Below are 20,170 nucleotides of genomic sequence, written 5' to 3' on the forward strand. Positions count from 1 at the left end.
GCCGAACCGCTGTTCTCCAAGAGGACTGCAGATTTAGCAGGGCACAGACAGTACAACATAGGATGATTGATGCCTTTATGGGTCGAGAGAGAGCCGTTGAAATGAATTCAGGTACGTACATACATGACCATTGTACTGCAATCAGAAATGCTTGCAGTTTTGAGCTTTCACATAGTCGTCATGATTGTACAAGGAGCTTTAGACTTGAGACGGGGACGTTTAGACGACAATGGCGTTGGTTGGCCGTTCCCCTCTCTCACTGCGTAATGTTGCAAAGAACGTACACCATTAATTTGAGTAATGTTGCAAAGTATACTACGCGAGGACGCAGCCTATACCATGTATACAAAGTAAAATGACGCTCCCGTTTATTACGATTATTGCATCAAGTAACTTTCTGCGTCGTGAATTCAAGTGGACGCCAAAATTGCCCAGAACAGATAGTGAAAACTCAAACGACGCGAGATCGATTTTGATAAGCGATTTTGAGCAAGCGCCGAGCATTTTTTTTTTCCTCTGAACGTCCGCGTCGTGAAAATCTAAAGCTGCCTAATATCGTGTGACCTTGATTATTGGTAACATAATCTATATATAGCATGGATGGCTCACTGGAACCCCCCCCCCATAACTATATACGAGTGTGATAATAACAAAGGTAACTTAAACCATGCGTGAAGAATTCCACACGAAGGAATACTTTGAGAAAGCATACAGAACATTGTGGTTGCATTTGCTATAAATTACCTAAATATTGGTCCCTTTTCCCAACTGGGAAGTTTCTTTCCATTTAGGGACGAGGAGATGGTCGGAAGAGACTCGGCGAACCTCTGACTTTGCTCGACGTCGATAGCGATGGCGTGGCTACAATTTTGGCACCGCTGCCCATCCAGCGAGTCCGTGGACGAAGTGCGAGACGATAGTTTCTTCCTGTGGAGAATGACGTAAGCGCCAAGCGCAAATATCGCTATGCTCTCGACTGCGACCACGGATATTGCTACGTAGAGGATGACGGCGAGACTTGGAGAGTTTTCTTCGATGTCGTCGTCGATGAGAAAACTGGAAGACGGGGAGCCTGAGATGAGAATCGAAATGTAGTTTAAAGGAAACAAAAGCCGAAATATAATGTGGATATTATGAAAAAAATAAAATCATTATTCTAAGAAACTGAAAATATGTTGAAATTTCTTTATATTGTTGTCCATAATTACGTCATGAAAGGTTTAGCAGTCTCCTCATCCAGCAATGACGGCACAAAAACTTTAAAATTTCATATAACTTTTGAACGGATCTTCCGATTTTCCTCAAACATTCGCTGATGCATTCTACTTTATATGACTACTTTCGCTCCATCAACATATATATTTGGACTTTGGTTTTCCTTCAATGGTTTCTGAAGAATTAGACGCCGGCAGTCTCTGTGTAGTGTAATGGTAAATTTACCATGTTTATGTTATATGCACATCAAGAAAGCCTATGGCATTGTGTGACACTGCAACAGTAAATTATAGTTAACAAGGAATATAAATTTCAGAGTTACCTCTTCCAGCCCTCTGTATATTTATATGCTATTTATATACATCTATTTCTATGCTGATATTCTTGTACATATATGTTTGTACATATATGTCTGTTTGTACATATATGTCTGTTTGTGAGCCTGTGTGTGTGTGTGTGTGTGTGTGTGTGTGTGTGTGTGTGTGTGTGTGTGTGATACGAGTATAGTGATACAAGGTGTTTTTTTCCTCGTCTCTATTGCTTCTACCATTTCCACATCACTTCCATATTATGAGTAGGAAGTATTTTATTGTATGAGAAACAAATGGCAATTTATACTGCTGCATGTTGGCGTTGTGTGGGGATGTGTGTGTGCATGTGTGTATGTTGTCTCGCAAATGGCTGTGTTTGTTTTGTGTTTTTTTCTCTTAGAGAAACAGTGAAATATGCCCCGTTTTGTGTTTTAAATAAATGATCTATTATGTTCCCGTTTCGCGGGCTTGTGCGAGAATGTGTGTTAAAAAAAAAAAGCGGATTTCGTTTCCTTGGTGTAGAGAGTTACAATGTAAAATTTGATATTAGTTTGCACAATGGTGGTGATACTGCATTTTGTCTCTATGTAGTGTAAGATTGACGTTAATGTGTGCAATGTTTGTGTAAAAAGCAGTTTGTCTTTGTATGATGCTTTGTTTTGTTTCTGTGAACATTTCTGTTTCTATGATATGAAATGGTATGAAATTCGAATAAAGAATTATCAAAAAAAAAAAAAAGGTTATCAAACAAACGCTATTCAACAGAGCAGCCGTCACAAAAGCGATATGATAATAATATTGGTGTTTTTGTGGTCACTTATGCTCCGGTCATTTTATTATATTTTTCGTGTATCTATATAGCATTCTATAGCAAAATTGTTTATCTTGATAGATCCTTGTGGGGCTCACTGACCTCTGGTGGGGCTACGTGAGTACTCACCTCGCCACAATCTCTTCTGGCAAATGTCTGGTTTGCATTATTAAGTGATCCGAGACAAAGTGTCCTTTCGGACCACCTTCTGTATCTCTACTGATTCTTTTTTTAATGTTTAATCTTCTTTATTACATTATGTGCCTGTCATCCATGCCACTAATCTGGCAGAACATGTGAAGTCTAATCAATCAAAACGATATTTTGTATCTGGTTTTACTGACGCTGTTTCGTTCGCATGACTGTATTCTGCCTGTCACAAGACAATCTAAAGAATAGTGGAGCAGAGTACGTGACGCGTGTGATCGCATGCGAAAACATCAAACACACACACAAAGACAGTAAATGAAGACAAGAACATGATGAAAACAAACCATTAAGATGACACATTGGAAAGGACAACGGAAAACTGGCCGGAAAACACAACCAACAAAGGTAGAATAGTAATCGATAACTTCTACAAGGCAATTGAATCAATATCATAGTAGACATCCCCATATAAAGAACTCCACAACAGACAGTCAAAGAAATTACGCGCGTGTTCGTCTTGAAAGCGCTTTTGAAATAAGAAGATGGATAGTGGCGTGCAGAAATCTAAACATTTTAAATCGATGTGAACAATGTCATAATGTTAAAGGCCTCGAGTATGCGGTCTTCAACTGAGCCTGCTGAGAATAATTGATACAGCCCCATCAATGCCACGCATTGTTAGGTGCTGTATGCTACGACTACTATTTGCTGTGAGGGAAGTAAAAAGGAGTCTCCCATGCTGTACCACTTCCCTGGGCCTGGTCTGTGCTTTTGTGTGCACTGTACATTCATATATTCATTTTCAATCGGCTGAATAGAATAAACGTTGTATCACTTCATTAAATTCCCATATTATGACAGCGATAAAAACATGTATGATTGAATGACGAGAGAGGGAGAATACACAGAAAATGTTTTAGATCGTCAATATCTCGGCGAATTGAGCTTTATCAAAAGCTATTCTTCTCCGTTGCTCATAGGGTGGATTCTATATAGAGTGAATCAAAATAAAAAACCCAGAATGTTAGAGGTTTCATGACTACCGGACATAAACTTGAAGCTTTAAAAAAATGATGTTTAAGTTTTGCATGTTTTTTTTTCACGAAATGATTATATCACATTACAAGGGAAACATACCTAAGGTGACGACTTGTCAAGGTCTCGCAGGTTTTACACCAATTTACACACAAACTTAACTTTCACTAAATTTCCTTTTTTTTTCCAACCATGCCAAAGGAGAAAAGAAGTTTTAATTTTCTTCGCATCAAAGGTTGTCGTGCTTTGGTATACTTGTCAACGATTGAGTTTTTAGGAGGTATGATGGTATTTTTGGATGTCGAACCATCTACCAAAACAATGAATTTATGAAATCTTTTGCGTACGGACCAATGAGACAATAATAAATATGACTATGCAAGGCAGGACATTATCGGACAGCATCCGATTTCCACATTTTATTAACCGATGATACTGTTTCATGAAAACCAAATCAGGACGTAAGAACATCATTTTTTTTTTCCATTTTCTTTTTTAAGAGCTGACATCTATTTTTGGAAAAAAAAGATGAGATAATTTTTTTTTTTTGTAAATCATATGTGGATATACTTTAAGATTGGTATTTGCCCACACGTTCACTTGAGTTTCTTCATATTTTCACTTTTATCTTTAACTTTATAAAGAAATGACTTACTTCACGGATGTAGATTTGCTGATCTGACTGTTGTGGCTTCTCTTTTCGGCTCACACGTGATTGTGAACGTGAACAGTACTGACGGTTTTACAAGTTTTCATGTTGATCAATTCCTGTTATGCGAAATCATAAAGTATATGAATTAAACACTCTCCCACTGTCATGCTCTTACCATTTTCTTGAAGAGCAACCAAATTAGTGATCAGATTATTTGAGAGCTATAATTTTTGTGACCAATAACTATTTTTACTATGAATTTCCACACAAATATTATCTCTAAATCCGAGGATGTTTCATTATACATGTTAAATGTACTAAGTATAGGGCGAAGGGTCGGATGGGGGTCATTGCACTATTTCCTGTATATTCTTGGCATGTTCTTCAATGTGCGTTTATACCTGATTTCCGCTGTGTTCAATCATTATAGGTACTATGCTACACTGACTGCTACACGAACAGTTAGGTAATCCGCCACTGGAACGTGAAATAGTTTAATCAGGTTTAATGCAACGGCGTGACGGGAAAAAGCAAAGCTTCGTCTTATTGATTAAACTTGACAAGGTAAACGAACCTCCATGCAATACTAACTCTTCATATAAATGTACTTTTCTTTACAACCATTTTATTCAGCCTCTTAGTCTTAGGTAAAGGTGAAGTTCTTTTTACTATCCTTCCACAAAACGGACTCCCGAAGTGTACTTAATCCCCAGATGTCCTCAACGATTGTCATTCACGCTATAAAAATAAGCCAGTTGTCTCTGCGGCATTAGCGGGGCAGATTATTATGTGAAAAGAAAATGCTCACTTCCAGCGAAGAGTGTGAAATTGATAGAGGTATTAGGGGACATTGGTTTCAAAGAGATCTTTTAAATGTTTCGTTATGGCGGGGCATTGAATTCAAGATGGCGGCCGACGTGGTCAGATCTCTTGGATCCGACAGTTGTTTGTTTGTTTTAAATCAGCGCCCCAAAATACAAAAATTCATACTCTCCGCCAGATGTGAGCATCTCGTCCAATTTTGTTATCTACCCCACTATGAAGATTTGTCGTAAACCACTTTTGACTGCTTTTTTGTACTAAGAGGTTTTATCAGAATGACTGAAAGGTAAGAAAAATGAAATAAGTATAAATCTCGCAATATTATAGATAGCAATGCTATTTATTAGCCCTTCTAGTATGTCTTTGTTGTCTTTATTAGTTGTCGGCCCAGTATAAGCTTTCATGCAACAACTAGCTGGTCATAAAGGTTTGTCGAAATTAGCATGAGGTGACAGAATATATAGATCGGAAAAAAAAAATTGGAAAGATTTTTTTTTTTCTTTTTTTGCAAGCGAATGGACAGGCTGCGAGACCACGACAACCTCTGCATCACCTTATCTAGTTTGCATATTAGGCCCTGTGGTACTGGTATAAATGGAATATCCGTGGGATATACTTTGGAATTCAATATATAAGTTATAACGTTTGCTTTCGTTGAACTTGTTCAGATGTTCAACGTAACTATATTGTTGTTCAAGTTTTCTCCTTTTGCATTGCCAACTTGAACATGGAGTGGAGTTCAGCGTTAGAATGACAATCTGAAGAGGAAGAAAGAGAAAACAGGAAAGGGGGATTAAATATGGGTATTATTGGTTAGATAGATGAATACGGGTGCAGAGAGGGGGTTGAAGGTGAGCTTTATATATAGGGCCTACCTGTGTCATTGCACGCAGCTTCTATCCCATAGAAGGAGATGAGTTGCAGGCCTAGGGAAAGCCACATCAACGCTCCAGCACGAGAGGTCCTCAAACTGTTCATCTTATGCGATCTTCTGTTAACGCTGATCTTTGTAACTCTGAGACGTATAGCTTTGGAGGGTAGTAGTGATGGAGAAAGCCTCCCTCAGCCAGGGCGGCAGTTCTTCAGACTGATCACCCTTGTTACCCGTCTCGCTACAGCAAGCATTCGCTGCTCTATACTCTCGCCTTGCAGCTTTTTGTGTTCGATTTCTGTCAAGGAGACAGGATCATTATACGAGCATGGCCAGACACAGGACTTTTCCCCCCTGCGGGGGTGGGGGTGGGATGCTCGATATTGGGGTGGGGGGGGGGGGAGGGTCACTGGGGATATCCCCATACCTTCCACACATCAAGAGAAATTTTGCCGTTTTACAATGAAATTCAACGATTATATTGGTGCATATGCACTTGTGGTCCAATATCTTGACAAAACCTTCAATAAAAAGTAAGAAAAATACATATATTCTGGGAAAAAATGAATAACATTATCGTGTTTGATATATCTATCACCTCTATTTCCGTCGGTGGGCTTTTACTGCATTCACTAAGTCTATGGAGGTGGATAGAACTCACCGGAAAAAAGACAAACTGAACAGCAGTGAATGGAGTGTAGATATATATTATATTATATATATATATATATATATATATATATATATATATATGCACTCAGCAAAAAAAAAAGAAGAAAGTAAGCACTTATTTAAGTTTATATTTCTCATAAAATATTTGTGTAAAATTTTATGAAAGGTGATTTAATCAGCTATCAACCTGGTAGGTCAATAAAAAGGGAAACTCTACACATGAATGAACACCATTGTTTTTCTCTTCCAAGATACAAAAGTAAAAATTGCAAAAATGAACAAGTCGTCATTCACTCGTAAGTGCTCTTCCATGTAACAATAAGAACAAAGACAATTTTAACACAATAAAAAACGTGAATTAAGTTGTAGAAATAAATCTATACTTATGATATCGCTGAAACCCGAAAGATCAAAAAAGCTAAAAAATAATGGAGGAAAATGGAGAATTTTTGTCAAATCCTAGTTCAGTTGAAATGAGAGAAGAAGCAATATTAACAAAAATGTTAGGAATTTGAATTTATTTTTTAGATTAGGAAAATTGTAAATAATGTTTATTTGTTGAATTTGTCTCATGAGTTCTTGAATTACTAAATCAAAAGAATTAAACAAAGATATTCTATTCATTTAATCATCTTTGTGCCCTTACTCCCTATCTGTCATGTGAAGTTTGAGTTGATGTAAAATTCTCGTTTCCCCCCTTTAGTATCCCACTTTGATTTTGTTTGAGGTTATAAGAGATAAAGAGAACGGGGAAACTTACTTTTGCTATTTCATTCATGTCTGTCATGGTGTTAAACTGGTCTTTTGTTATCATTTCATATCAGGGCATTTGCAAATGAAGGAGAATATGTCAATCTTTGCAATTTTTATTCTTGTGCCTTGGAAGACAAAAACGAATGTGTTCACTCATGCGTAAAGCTTCCCTTTATATTGACCTACAGATAGGATGATAGCCAATTAAGTTATCTTCAATATGGTATATCATAATATATCGATTTTCATCAAAATCTTCTATGAAAAATATGAACTAAAAAGTGTTTACTTTCTTTTTTGCTGATTGTGTATATTTAATGATATGTGTACGTGATGCTATGTAAGATATCAATGTATTTATTGAACACACACACACACACACACACACACTAGATTCTGTAATTTTCTCATTTACTGCTCAACTGATTATCTGAAAATTGAAATTGTTTAGTGCCCGCGTCTAAAGAGAAAGGGGACTTTGAAATTTTCAAGAAGGGGAAACTACCCCCACCTCCCACCCCACCCCCCCCCCCCTTCTTGCCACCACAGGAGGTGGAGATTCGAGTCCTAAACCTGTGATAACGTATCAGCCATCCATTTCGCCTCCTTCTCTTTCCCTATACGATAAGGTCAGTCGCGGCAATTGAATGGTATTCGTCCGAAAAGACAAGGGCATGGCCTTGGGACGTGGCACCGTGTCTTGAGGTTAATCAATCCGCTTTGCGCCCTCCCTGCATCGAATTCATTTGAAATTAGCCCACCACATGGAGAACTGAAGTCAAGTATTGAAGGGAGGAATGCATGTTTAAAGTTAACAAAATAATACTGATTTATAATCAACATAAAAATAACTACAAACGAATCATCAGTTATATTGGTAAAAGGTTCTGTGTGTGTGTGTGTGTGTGTGTGTGTGTGTGTGTGTGTGTGTGTGTTTTAATGATACAATGTGATAGATCTAAACAGTGTATTACAACATGGAATCAACGAGGCAGCGAAGCAAGGATGAAAGCTCTTGCGCTTATCCCCGATGAACCCACGATTAGTCGCGCTTTGGCGGCGCCACGACTGATGACATTATACTACTATATTTTCAGCCATTGTCATACATTGACCTCTTCGCGGATCACGGCTAGCTCTTTGCTTGATGGTCGATTTTTCTTCTTTTTTTCCTCTTTTTTTTTTTTGGCTTTTTTTTTTTCTCTCGCCGCGACCAAGAAAGTGAACTTTTATAGACTAAAAGGACGAGGTCAACAAAGCTCGTGAAGTAAATCTTTACCACTTCCGATTTAGGTGGAATAATGATAGTTTATAGGGTGAGAGGTCGGTGGGGATTGTACTCTATATAAGAGGCAGTTTCTCGAGCCGGCAGCCTTTTTTTTTTTATAAACAAATGATAAGCATACAATGAAGCCGCGCATGTATAGGTTTCATTCTGAATAACTAATAAAATATAATATGATCACCACGTACATGTTTGACATTTTTAAATTGCTGCACTGACAATAAATCGTTTTTTGGGGTAATAAATGAGCTTTGTAGAAAACTGACCTTCCGCATAGGTCATTTGATTTTGAGGACTTAATCAATATCTTATTTTGATTTGAAGAAAAAGCTACAGCAAAACAATAACAACATTATGATTATCTTCTACTCCTTCAATCATGCATCGTAAGTGTACCGTTCTTACAGTTAGTGGTATATAGGATAAACGTACATGTATTTCGTAGTCAATTCAATCAATTCAATTCAATTCAGTCATATTGTCCATACCAGGATATCTGTTTTGCTTACAAACCAATGCTTTCTACAATATAATATACAATACATTACATGAACAACATTCAAACGGCATGTCGAACATTATAGAAAAATACCATTTTTGTCAACATGAAAACGTAAAAACATTCATCATATTGGTATATCTCTCATATACATTATATGTAAACTGTGAATACAACAAATAATGCTAAACTGATACGGGGATTTATTTTCATGTCTCGAAGGTGTACAATAACAATACATGTTTTAAAATTTTGCAAATCATTTCATGACTGGATGGACCAAAGCAAAACGGAGTTAAGGTAAAGAAATGATCTTGTTCCGTTGGATTTCAATCTCCTCCCTCTCCTCAACATGGGGGCGCTGTGGCATAGTGGATGAGACGCTCGACTACCAATCGGAGGAGCCGTCCTGGCGAGCTCGATTCCCACCCGGTGCTTACGTCCTGGGAGAAGATGTTTTTACCTATACAATGCCCCTCTCGACCCAGGAGTATAAATGGGTACCTGACAACCCTATAGTAATAATAATGGCAGATCCCTCTGGTAGAACAGTGGCAACACTGAAGAGGCTAGCCTGGATAAATGGATGGAGTGGGAGAGTGTTATCGGCTACAATGGGTCGGGCCTTGTCTGTTTACAGCCTTGTTTTTACAACCTTTGTTTAAATCATCTCTGATTTTCTTCTTTTTTTTTTTCCTGCCTAGTGTGAACGAAAGTGAATGTACGGATGTCATTCGCCGGGATATAAGCTAAGAAGTTCATGAGTCAGAATTACTTTATGATTTAGAGTATTAATACCTTTAAAAGATTTTCAGGAGTGGTTGCGTTACTGAACGCTTCCAAATCAAGTGCGAAATAGATTTTGCGACACCACAACAAAAGGTATATAATAGTGAAGGTAAAAAAGGGTATACCGATCTCATGCACTGACACGGAGAATATTGTGCATGATTTCGAATCGAAACTGTCAAGGGCACTATTCGTGGTTGCCCCCGGATTCCGCGACCAATGGTACCTTCCGGGTGTTTCGACGGTGAATGCCGCTGCAGACACACACTTGCGTCATGAAGAGGACTCGGACCATGGTCCTACGTAAGTAGCTCCAAGTGGTAGGATTCCGCGACCAATGGTACCTTCCGGGTGTTTCGACGGTGAATGCCGCTGCAGACACACACTTGCGTCATGAAGAGGACTCGGACCATGGTCCTACGTAAGTAGCTCCAAGTGGTAGGATAAAGTCGTGACTATATAGACTCTCCCGAGATCTAACTTATGGGGCCAAATCTGGCTTTCCTGACGCCTCAATGTATATTTCAACGGTCCGTCCTTCTCAATGACCCTCATCTATGCTGCCAGCCGTAATCGTGCCGTGTTCACTGGAAGGGAATTGCTGCTCGACGGCCAGCAGTTTGGCCCGGCGTATCCTCTTGGCTGTCAGATGGTCATTGTGAGGCGTGTTGTTGTTAGCTTTGTGTATATTATCATCATTAGAATGCACTTCTTCAATGTAACTGATTGCGGTCCGCTCGCTTCGATAACCAGCACGGCGATCTAACTTGTAGTCGATGACGTCCAGGCGAAAAGGAGGGCGTTTACCATGTCTGTAAAAGATATATTTCGTAGACATAATAGTGTCAGAGTCATCATGGCACGGTGATATAAAGATTTCATGATTATTCTCCTAATAACAATGACAAAGTGTACAGGAAACAAGGACATTAGTTTCATTTATAGGGATTTAAGTATTGATTTTAGAAACCTATTTTGAATTCAAACAAAATAACTTTCAAGTACCGTCTGCTAAACGTATGTGGGTCCTTGTTTTGCAATGACTAGATAATTTTTTTTGGACTTACATATCATACATACAAAATGATGTGGTTACCTCTTGTACTTTTAAGCTGCATCCATTCGATACTAACAAACCATGCTTGAGAAACAGTAATTACCTTGAATAACGCTCCCCTTTCAAGCCCACTGGCGAAACGGTGAAAATGGGCTGGTCAGAAGCAGATACATCTCGGCCCAGCTCCGGGTCGACGAGGACAGGGCGGCGACGGTGAGTGCACCCATGGCACTCGTGGGTGCGTGGATCCCGTAGTGACAGTTTTCTTCGGTTGACGATGGTGTACACGCCGAGAATGAATATTCCTATGCTTTCGACGACCACCACCGACAGGGTGACGAAAAGGACGATGGCGATGTTCTTGGATTCGTTTAGGAAGCCGTAGTCGTTGTGGCTGCCGGACGTGGCTTGTCCTGAATAGCGTTGGATGGAAAAATTATAAATGTGTGTTGTTGTTGCTGTTTTTGTTTTTTTGTATCAAAATGAGACATAATCAAACTTTACTAAATTATTCGGGGGGGGGGGGAGCGTTTGTGCTCATTTTGTATGAACATGCAGGCGTGCAGAGAAAATGGTGCTCCACGTACACAGCATCGTGACAACAAGAAAAAGCCCCGTCCACGGAAGATTGATTTACAATTATGCCAAATATAAATTCTATTTTTGTTTCAGGTAAAACTCACCATTAACCATCATTATTCAATCCTATATTTCATATCATTATTGCACATTACACCATTTATCTATATTTCCAAGCCTATATCGAAACCTTTAAGGTCATGGGTTGTCTGCACTATCTCAAAAAGCGATTTGTTTGAAATGTTGAATTATTATTATCATCATTTATTTAAAGATGAATGAAAAAAAAAAACAACAATTGCCCGGTAATTATCGATTCTGGAATCCTCGGAAAAGTGCATCCTTGCTGCGACGAACACTGTTCTTTAAATGAAGCAACAATTAGAACTCTGGATTTTACCCTGAAAATGCTGGTGACCACCTAATTACAGACAGGGCCAGTCCTCTCTTTTGATTATAATGACTTTATTTAATTGATTGATTTTCTGAGAGACAATAAACGGGAGTGGTTCTTATAGGGATGGTACAGTTTCGGGTGAGATTGGTCTTCAGGTTTCCAACTTTTTTTGAAGATGATTTCTTTTTTAGATAAAGAAAAACTTCTTGTGAAATATGAAAGAGCATATAAATCTAAGAGGAATTCAAACTTAATGTGATGAAAATTCGTTCTGAAATGGCTGAGGTATCCAAAACAAAGTGATCCTATTAAAAGGTGGGACCCACTTTTTATTAGGATCGCTTTGTTTTACTTTGTTTTTGGATATCTCATCCATTTCAAAACCGATTTCCATTGAATAAACTTTGAATTCCTAAACTGCATGCATGCTCTTTAACATTTCATAAAGTTGTTTCTAAGTATCTCGCAAAAAGTTAAAAGCTGAATCCTCACCTCGACCAATACTATATCATCTCTCGACTTTAATATGTGGAGAAAAAAATGATTACGTACCTTCGGTTGGCGCGACGTTGTAAACGAGAACCAGCAGTGAAAGCAACCCGTAAGTCCGGGCGCTAAAACCTGATGGTAGAGACCTCCACATTGCGTTGTCTTGTATAGAGATGAGAACGTGAAGCAGAAGGGGACAGCGATGCTCAACCGTTGATGAGCCGAGCACTTAATGCGGAATGACTCAAAAGAATGCTCTCCTACATGTATTTCATACTAGCGGTATAATTTATATATACCGCGAGTAGTCAGCGTTTACACGTGACAAAGCACTCACGTGTTATATAGTCTCATTTACCTTGAAAAAATATCATGAAGAAAAGAAAATGTCTGCCTATGTTTTAATCCGTACCATGCATCGATTGTCTGCTAGTATAAAGACTTTGTTTTTAAGCATCGCGTGTATCACTTTCATTTATCTCAATTTTACGGTTCATGGAATTGGTTTCAAACTGATTGTTATTGTTTGGGGTATATAGCTACTTTTTTGTTGGTGGTGTTATTTCTTATTTTTGTCACCAGCAGTGCAGATGGCGGCGATTTCATGTTGGGATGGGGGGGGGGGGGCGAAAACACATGCAGAAGGTGAAATAATACCCTCACACAATGATTATAACGTTCGAAGATACTAGTATATAATGATCGTATATAGTATATAGTATATTGTTCATTGGCGATACGCAGGAACTTCTGTGGGGTTGGGGGTTGGGGTTGTGGTTGGGGGTGAGGGGTGAGGGAATGCAAGTGATACGTTCAATATTGGTAATGAGGGTGAGAAACGAGAGGATTGTGTGGGACGGGGTATCCCTCCTGCCACAAGGGAGTGAAATTCAACGATTCAGTGTGCATATCTTTTGTGGAAACTTTGGAAAATTTTCAGTCAAAAAGTAAGAAAAATATTCAGGGACAACTAATATTAATAGCGAAATAGCGGTATCTGACACATCTTTACCCGCGAGTGTAATCCACCCCTGATTATGTATTATGTAGGAATGGTTAATTCGGTGTATCTGTCACCGCTTGTTCACGTGTTCGTTTTTAAATAAGTTTATGGAGGTTGACCGAAGAAATGGGTGTTCCTCCGACATAAGGGGGCTTTATATTTTTAGGATTGAGATTCAACGATCTTGTGGGCACGTTCGGTGGAAAATTTTGGAAAATTTTCAAGCAGAAGAAAAAAAAAGATGCTCGTTGAACATGCAACTTTGCAGGTAAAAATCCACGAAAAATGCTGACAAACTATTGCTTTAAAAATCGAAACGGACAGGATTAGTGATATAGCGGTTATCTTTACATTCCGTAATTCATGGCTGATCACAAGAAATTATACAGATTCATACCAAAAAAAAAGTTATGGAAAGACCTGTATACATTAACCATGTATGCATGTCTACGGATACACAACCATATACCCCCATACATGCAGTTAATGATTCACCTTGATAAACTTGATCAAAATATATTTTGCAAATGTGACCCGAGCTTAATTGCTTGTTCTTATCTCCTATAAAGTCCTCGAAGAGAAATTATTTCCTACTCTTGACTGGATATACATACTATATTGAAATAATAAAAGTATTCATCGTTGATTCGAACTATCCTATAATCTCAAGGGGTGACCTTTATAGTCACTCAAAAAGAAAAATATAAAGAGAATTCAACATTTTCACTTTCCTAGCATAATGAAAGAGCATTTGGCTTACCTCTTTCAGATAGCAGGGGGAATAACGTCACCCTGTCGCAGTCCCCACCCTTATTAAGGATGAGGGAAGACCTTCAAACAAATGTGGTCATTGACCTGATGAGAACTTTTTTTCTCTTTTTCTTTTTCTTTTTTTTTTTCTTCTTCTTCTTGTCGTTAAGTCTGCCTCCTTCAATAAGCTGAAGATTAGTACCAAACTGTTTGTGTTTACCGTACTAAATTCACTTCCATTCGAGTGTTATTTACATGTTATACAGTTCACTTACATTTTTTGATTATTATATTATAACATAGCAAATATGAAGAACAAAGACTAGCCACTGTGGTAAATGTGGTAGATGTGGTAGATGCCCATATTAGCTTATATTTTGCTTTCACTCTTGTCTCGTGTGACATTGCAGTCTAATAGCATGCGTTGATGCCAACTCGTAATCATATTGGATCTCTACATGTCTATGTCTGGACAGCGAGTAAAAATGTAAACAAAACCACGCCCATCCCGACGAATTACTGCACCATGTACCGTATCTGCGCGCTGCGCTGTGCATGCATGCATGCTTTAAATAGCAACTGAACTGAGCTGGCTGCATGCGTAATATGCATAAAGGATAGCAAGTGCTCTTCAGAGCAGAAGCGCAGATCGCAGGCGAACACGACAAAGTCTTCCGCCTTGAAATAGTTATAATGATAAAAATGATGACCAGAATGTCATCGTCTGGAAGAAAGTGCATCTCTCCCGGGATTGTTTTTGTGCTGAGTATGCTCATCAGTGGTTCCGAAGGTAAATATTGTCAGAGGACCATACATGATTTGGCCGTGACGCCAGCGTGTGTAGTCCCACGTATATACATTTATGTTCCACCTTCCAACTATGTCCTTGTCAGTTTCTTTTACAGTACAGGCATGTTCTTTCACTTTACTTTTCTGGAACGATGATGTAAGTTAAGTTAAAGTCTGTTCTTCGATCAAAGTTGATTTTTTTTTCTCTGTGAAATAAGATGTGTGCATCGTTGTCGTTGATCCTGATCTGAGTTGCTGTCTTTCCAATAAGCCAGTTCGTATTAAAATTAAAATTAGAATCTATTGAGATAAATTTAGGTCTAGTCTAGAATCTAGTCTATTTGAATTGACATGTGCATGTAACTATAGATTACACAGCCCAGTCACTGTACCCGCACAGCGTCTGGTCGGGCTAATGACAGTGTACATGTTGTTACAAATGACCTTTCTATTTTCTCAGTTGATTAGGCACATCACTCTTATTCAAAACAAAGCAACATTGTGACAATGTGTAAAAATTACTGCCCGGGTACTGGTAAGTTTGCCCGGCATAACAATTTAAGGAATTCGTGTTAAACAAAAAATGATCTCGCATAGCGAGACCAGGGGGGCATTTCATGAAGCGTTTTGGTCGGATATTTCATCTGACAAAATGTTAAAAGCTCCTGAAATCCATGCATCTGATTGGCTGAGAGCAAATTTGTCCGACAAGTTGTCGGACAAAATGCTTCATGAAATGCCCCCCACAGGTGACCAGAATGGTCCGTCAAACAACCCTTGGGGGAAGTTAAGCATTCATTTCTTTGTTTTGTATTGAATGCATTAAAACATGTTTATTTTCGTATTGCCAAATACCAGGTTTCCAGTTAGTACTCAGGTGGATGTAAGGATTGCATGAATAATCATATGACAGATGCTTATCTCCGTGAATTTAAAAACCATCATGAATGCATTTTGGTACAAATGACCTTCTTCTGCTCATGCGCAAAGTAGAACTATGATTACTGAACTGGCTTATTGCACAAATGGCAATAAAGTTTGAATCTGAAGAATGCAGTAAATCTGAATTTGAATTACGAAACTTTAAAAGTACAGATAGTCTACTATGTACAGAAAGATTTACAATTCTCCTGTAGATCTAAACTGGTATATTTAGATTTAGGCCACTCTAGCTGTGACCAGCATGGCAGCCAGAACAAAAATACAGCATAAACTTTGTGACAAAGTTCTGTACAATCAGGGAGGTGGAAAGAGATCTTTCCACCTCCCTGGTACAATCAAGCACCTTGGGCAGGGTTAGTTGGCCACATAGGCACCATGTCTAGACCAGGGAGGTCTCTTTCCACCTCCCTGTCTAGACTCATCGTGAAACATGTTTAGGACCTAGACGAGGATCTCTAAAGTATATTAATAGGGCTTTCTATTGTGTGCAATTTAAGTGGCAGGAAGAGATGCCGGTTGCTGGAGACTGAGAAACTTGGAGGATTCTAATGCCATTATCCATGGCATAATCTGATGTATAATAACATCCCACAAGTAGACTCTACTCATTTAACCAAATTCCAAAAGGCATTCATAGAAAAAGCAGAAACCACAGTCTCTTCTTTGAAGACCATTCCACATGTGGACTACTCTTTTAACTTGTTGAGGAGGAGTCCCGAATATGCTCGAACAAATGTCTGTGGGAAATGCGTGTCGTAGCAAAATCAGCCTGTCCTCATGCAATGGGTCAAGAAAGAAATACTTCTTCGCATGTAACTTAACTATACACAGCCCTGTCGCTGTACACAAGTGTCGTGACAGGTAGCATATATTAATATACATGATAAAATCTAGATCCATATACATGTGTACTGACTGTAAACAGTCAAGGCGAGATGATTTGAAACTTGAAGTAAAGTTTCTGATATAAACAGCAAATAGAAGACAACTATAAAAATGTACTCAAAGGGAGTAAATTTTACTGTCTATAAGATCTAGAGATGGTGTCAAAAGTCATCATGACCAGTATCTTTTAAAATGTTTCTTCAACAACAACAACAGCAACAACAAAAGTTTTGAAAATATGTGGTTTACTCTGACATTTACATAGTGATATTTACAATCACTTGTACTATTCATTGACTCTAAGCAAAGGCTTGTACAGTATATGGCTGGTCATAAGGTATATGTTTGACCAGAAGCAACAATAAATTGAATTTTGATTGAAATGAGTTAATGTGATATTGTAAACCCAAAACCAAACTTTTGAGTTCTTTCATGAAAATACTAGCCATGATTTACTAGAAGATATATGCAAACCAATGTCGGCACCTACATGTATGACCTGTCCCACAAACTTTGCTTGTAGAAGGAACCATCAGGTTTTGAGGTGTATTAGTAGACAACAGAAGGTTGTATCTTTATGAAATTGTGTTGCTAATGTCTACAACTGTATCAGAAATGAATTCTGTCAGTTACGAATGCCAGAACCATTGTAAAGGCCATATGAGAATGCATTCTGGCAAAATGATTGAAAAAAGATGTCAGAAAAAAAGAAGAAGATATTTGAATATCCAACCTCCACAAATTCTGAATGTAATTCTGCATTTTTCTAACATTTGTACCTTTGTATTTGAGAATCCTGAAGATGAGATTCATGTACACATGCTTTCAAACTGCTGTGAAATATATGTAATGTATGTTTATCATTTCATATATGTTTCTGTTTCTTAGCTGCATCAGAAACCACTGCCATCATTGTGCTGAGCGTGGCCACGGCAATTCCTGCCCTTTTCCTGCTGACATGCTGCGGCACCCTGATCTTTGTCTGCCGCTATCGTAACAAGATACCCATCTTCAAGACGGCAGTGCGCCAGGCCAAGAAAGGTGGCAAGTCCTCGGCCGGGGCCCAGACACCTAAGAGTGCTCCACCACCACCACCCGGCTACCCCTACCAGCAAAGCCAACCGGGGATGCCTCCCCCTGCGGGTCAGCCCACAGCACCCACTCCGGGACAACCCTCCGCCCCTCCGGCAGAACAACCACCCGGCACTCATGGGATGGAAAACCCAGTAGACGTCGATGAAGTGGTGGTGCCGATTCAGAAAGACTGAGTGCATGTGCAATGGAAAGTGAGTGTGGCTTGAATAAAAACATTCTTGTAACCAGAAAGATAATGAAGTCTTTCACATCACAATTCTGTTTAGCTGCACACTCTATTCCAATGCAGTGTTTGCTTCCATTGGCTGAAATATTTATCCTTTGTTTTGCAGCACATCCACTTTGGTGAAGGCTGAATTTTGTGTCTTGGTTAAGAACAATACCTATGAGAGCTTTGTACCCAAGAGCTTGTGAGAATATGAAATATGATTACCTTTGTTTTTTCTTAACAGAAAGAAAAACTGACACATAGAGTGGACTCAAATATGGCAGGGTATTGTACACTCCCATCTAATTCAAAAAGTGATAATTTCACAAATTTCGCTTCTAACATCACAGAATTGCCATGGATAACACCTGTATCTCTAAACTTTTCAACTTAGTGAATTGCTATTTTTGGGAGCATGGTTTTTGAACGAAAGAGTTAAAATGAACATTTTGTACTCTATCAAGTACTTTATGTATGTGAAAAAAGCAAAGTCTCAGAGGTATGCAGTCCATCTATGTAATATGCATGTAATCATATTCTATCTCAGAATTTAAGATTTTATTTTCAGAAGATTAACATTTCATATACTCTTTCTTTCTAACCTTTTTGTAATTTGCCATTAAGGATCATCATAATCTCACCTGGTGTTTAATGTGGCATAGCAAGCAAATAATTCACAGAGAGAGACAAATTGAAAAAAACAACAAAAACTCACACCTCAACAAGCAAATAATTTGTCTTCTTCTTCTTCTTCAAAGTTTGTGCATCCCTCTTGCAGAGTATTGTCTATGTGAGATGATCATATTGCTTGGCTACAAGGTTCAGATGTAACGGTATTTAGTTGGCTTAAATGTAAGCATTCAGTAATCATTTCACCCCACCCGCTCCCACTCAAAAAAAAAAAAAAAATAATAATAATAATAATAATCTCAAATTCCTGATTAGTCCTGTACAATATTCATTTGAGTAATGACAAGTGTGTGATTACTCAATTTGTACATCATGCACTCTTCTGTGAGCTAGATATCTTTTGAGCATACCTACAGTAAGTCTTCAGACACTACTACATCTCTCTAACCTTGCAAGTGCACTTGCTCTGAGCCACAACATTATTTACCTTAAAGCTCTTTTTATGGGGGGGGGGGGGGAGGGGTTGGTAATTTCCACCAGTATCTTGACTGCAATGTGAGTTCGTGATAAACCTTCGTGATGATGTGGCAAGCCAACTGACGTGTTAAACTACTACAGCTCTCCACAAAGGATGCTAGGATACAATGGAGTTGTAGAGGATTATCTTATAGAAATCCATGGATCCCTTGAAAGCTCGATTTGAGGGATCCAGGATCACAGGAAGTCACAGGAAGGAATATGTGTGCCAATTTACAAATAGAGCAAAAGAAAGAACAGACACTATTTGGTTATGTTTTCCTAGTTGTTTGTTTGTTTGTTTGTTTGTTTCATTGCACTGTAAGAATGAAAGGAGAGGTGTGTAGTTTGAATCAGATTCTGTTGCATGAGTACAAGCGTGCTGCTGTTCTGAATGTGTTAAGTTCAGTTCACATGGTATGATGTTGCTGATAGTCTCAACATGCATGCAATCTAAATTCCACCACAAATTTGGACAGTTTAGACTTCAATTCAGGCTCATGTCCTATATATTGGTATGTCCTCACCATTGCGTTGTTCGGGGTACATTGTACACGACTTTGTATGTGTACGTGTACTTTGTAAGGACCGACATTAGCCCCCTCCCCGCCCCCTAAAGGAGGAAAATTGTCATGTCGCATTAACCTGCCTAATCATAAGAATATATCCCTGCTCCTAGGTGTTGATGATTTTAATTGATATGGATAATGCATGATCACTGCCTTCGCAATAGAATTTGCGGTGCAGAAAACCAGGAGGTGTTGCGGACAGAAGAGCTTTTTTTCCCAGCCTGAAATATTTGCTTCAAGGAGTTTGGCGAGACTCTTATCCCATCCATTTTTTTTTTCTTTAAAATGAAAATTTGTTTGGGCGATATCTATGCCTGTATTGCTGCATATATCACTCAATCAAAGCCATTCATGTATGCTCCATTAAACTCAAACAAACAAAGAAACAGACCCTAC

General features: G+C 38.6%; 1 protein-coding gene across 1 annotated transcript; it reads left to right on the forward strand.

Annotated features, from left to right (window-relative positions):
• Positions 1-14,789: 14,789 nt before the first annotated feature.
• LOC140233130 (uncharacterized) lies at positions 14,790-19,180 on the forward strand. Its single transcript, XM_072313246.1, has 2 exons — positions 14,790-14,930; positions 17,645-19,180. The coding sequence occupies exons 1-2, from the start codon at positions 14,834-14,836 to the stop codon at positions 18,022-18,024; spliced, it is 477 nt and encodes a 158-aa protein (XP_072169347.1). The 5' UTR covers positions 14,790-14,833; the 3' UTR covers positions 18,025-19,180.
• Positions 19,181-20,170: the final 990 nt, after the last annotated feature.

The sequence above is a fragment of the Diadema setosum genome, chromosome 9 (genome assembly GCF_964275005.1).
Source record: "Diadema setosum chromosome 9, eeDiaSeto1, whole genome shotgun sequence".
Taxonomy (NCBI): Eukaryota; Metazoa; Echinodermata; class Echinoidea; order Diadematoida; family Diadematidae; genus Diadema; species Diadema setosum.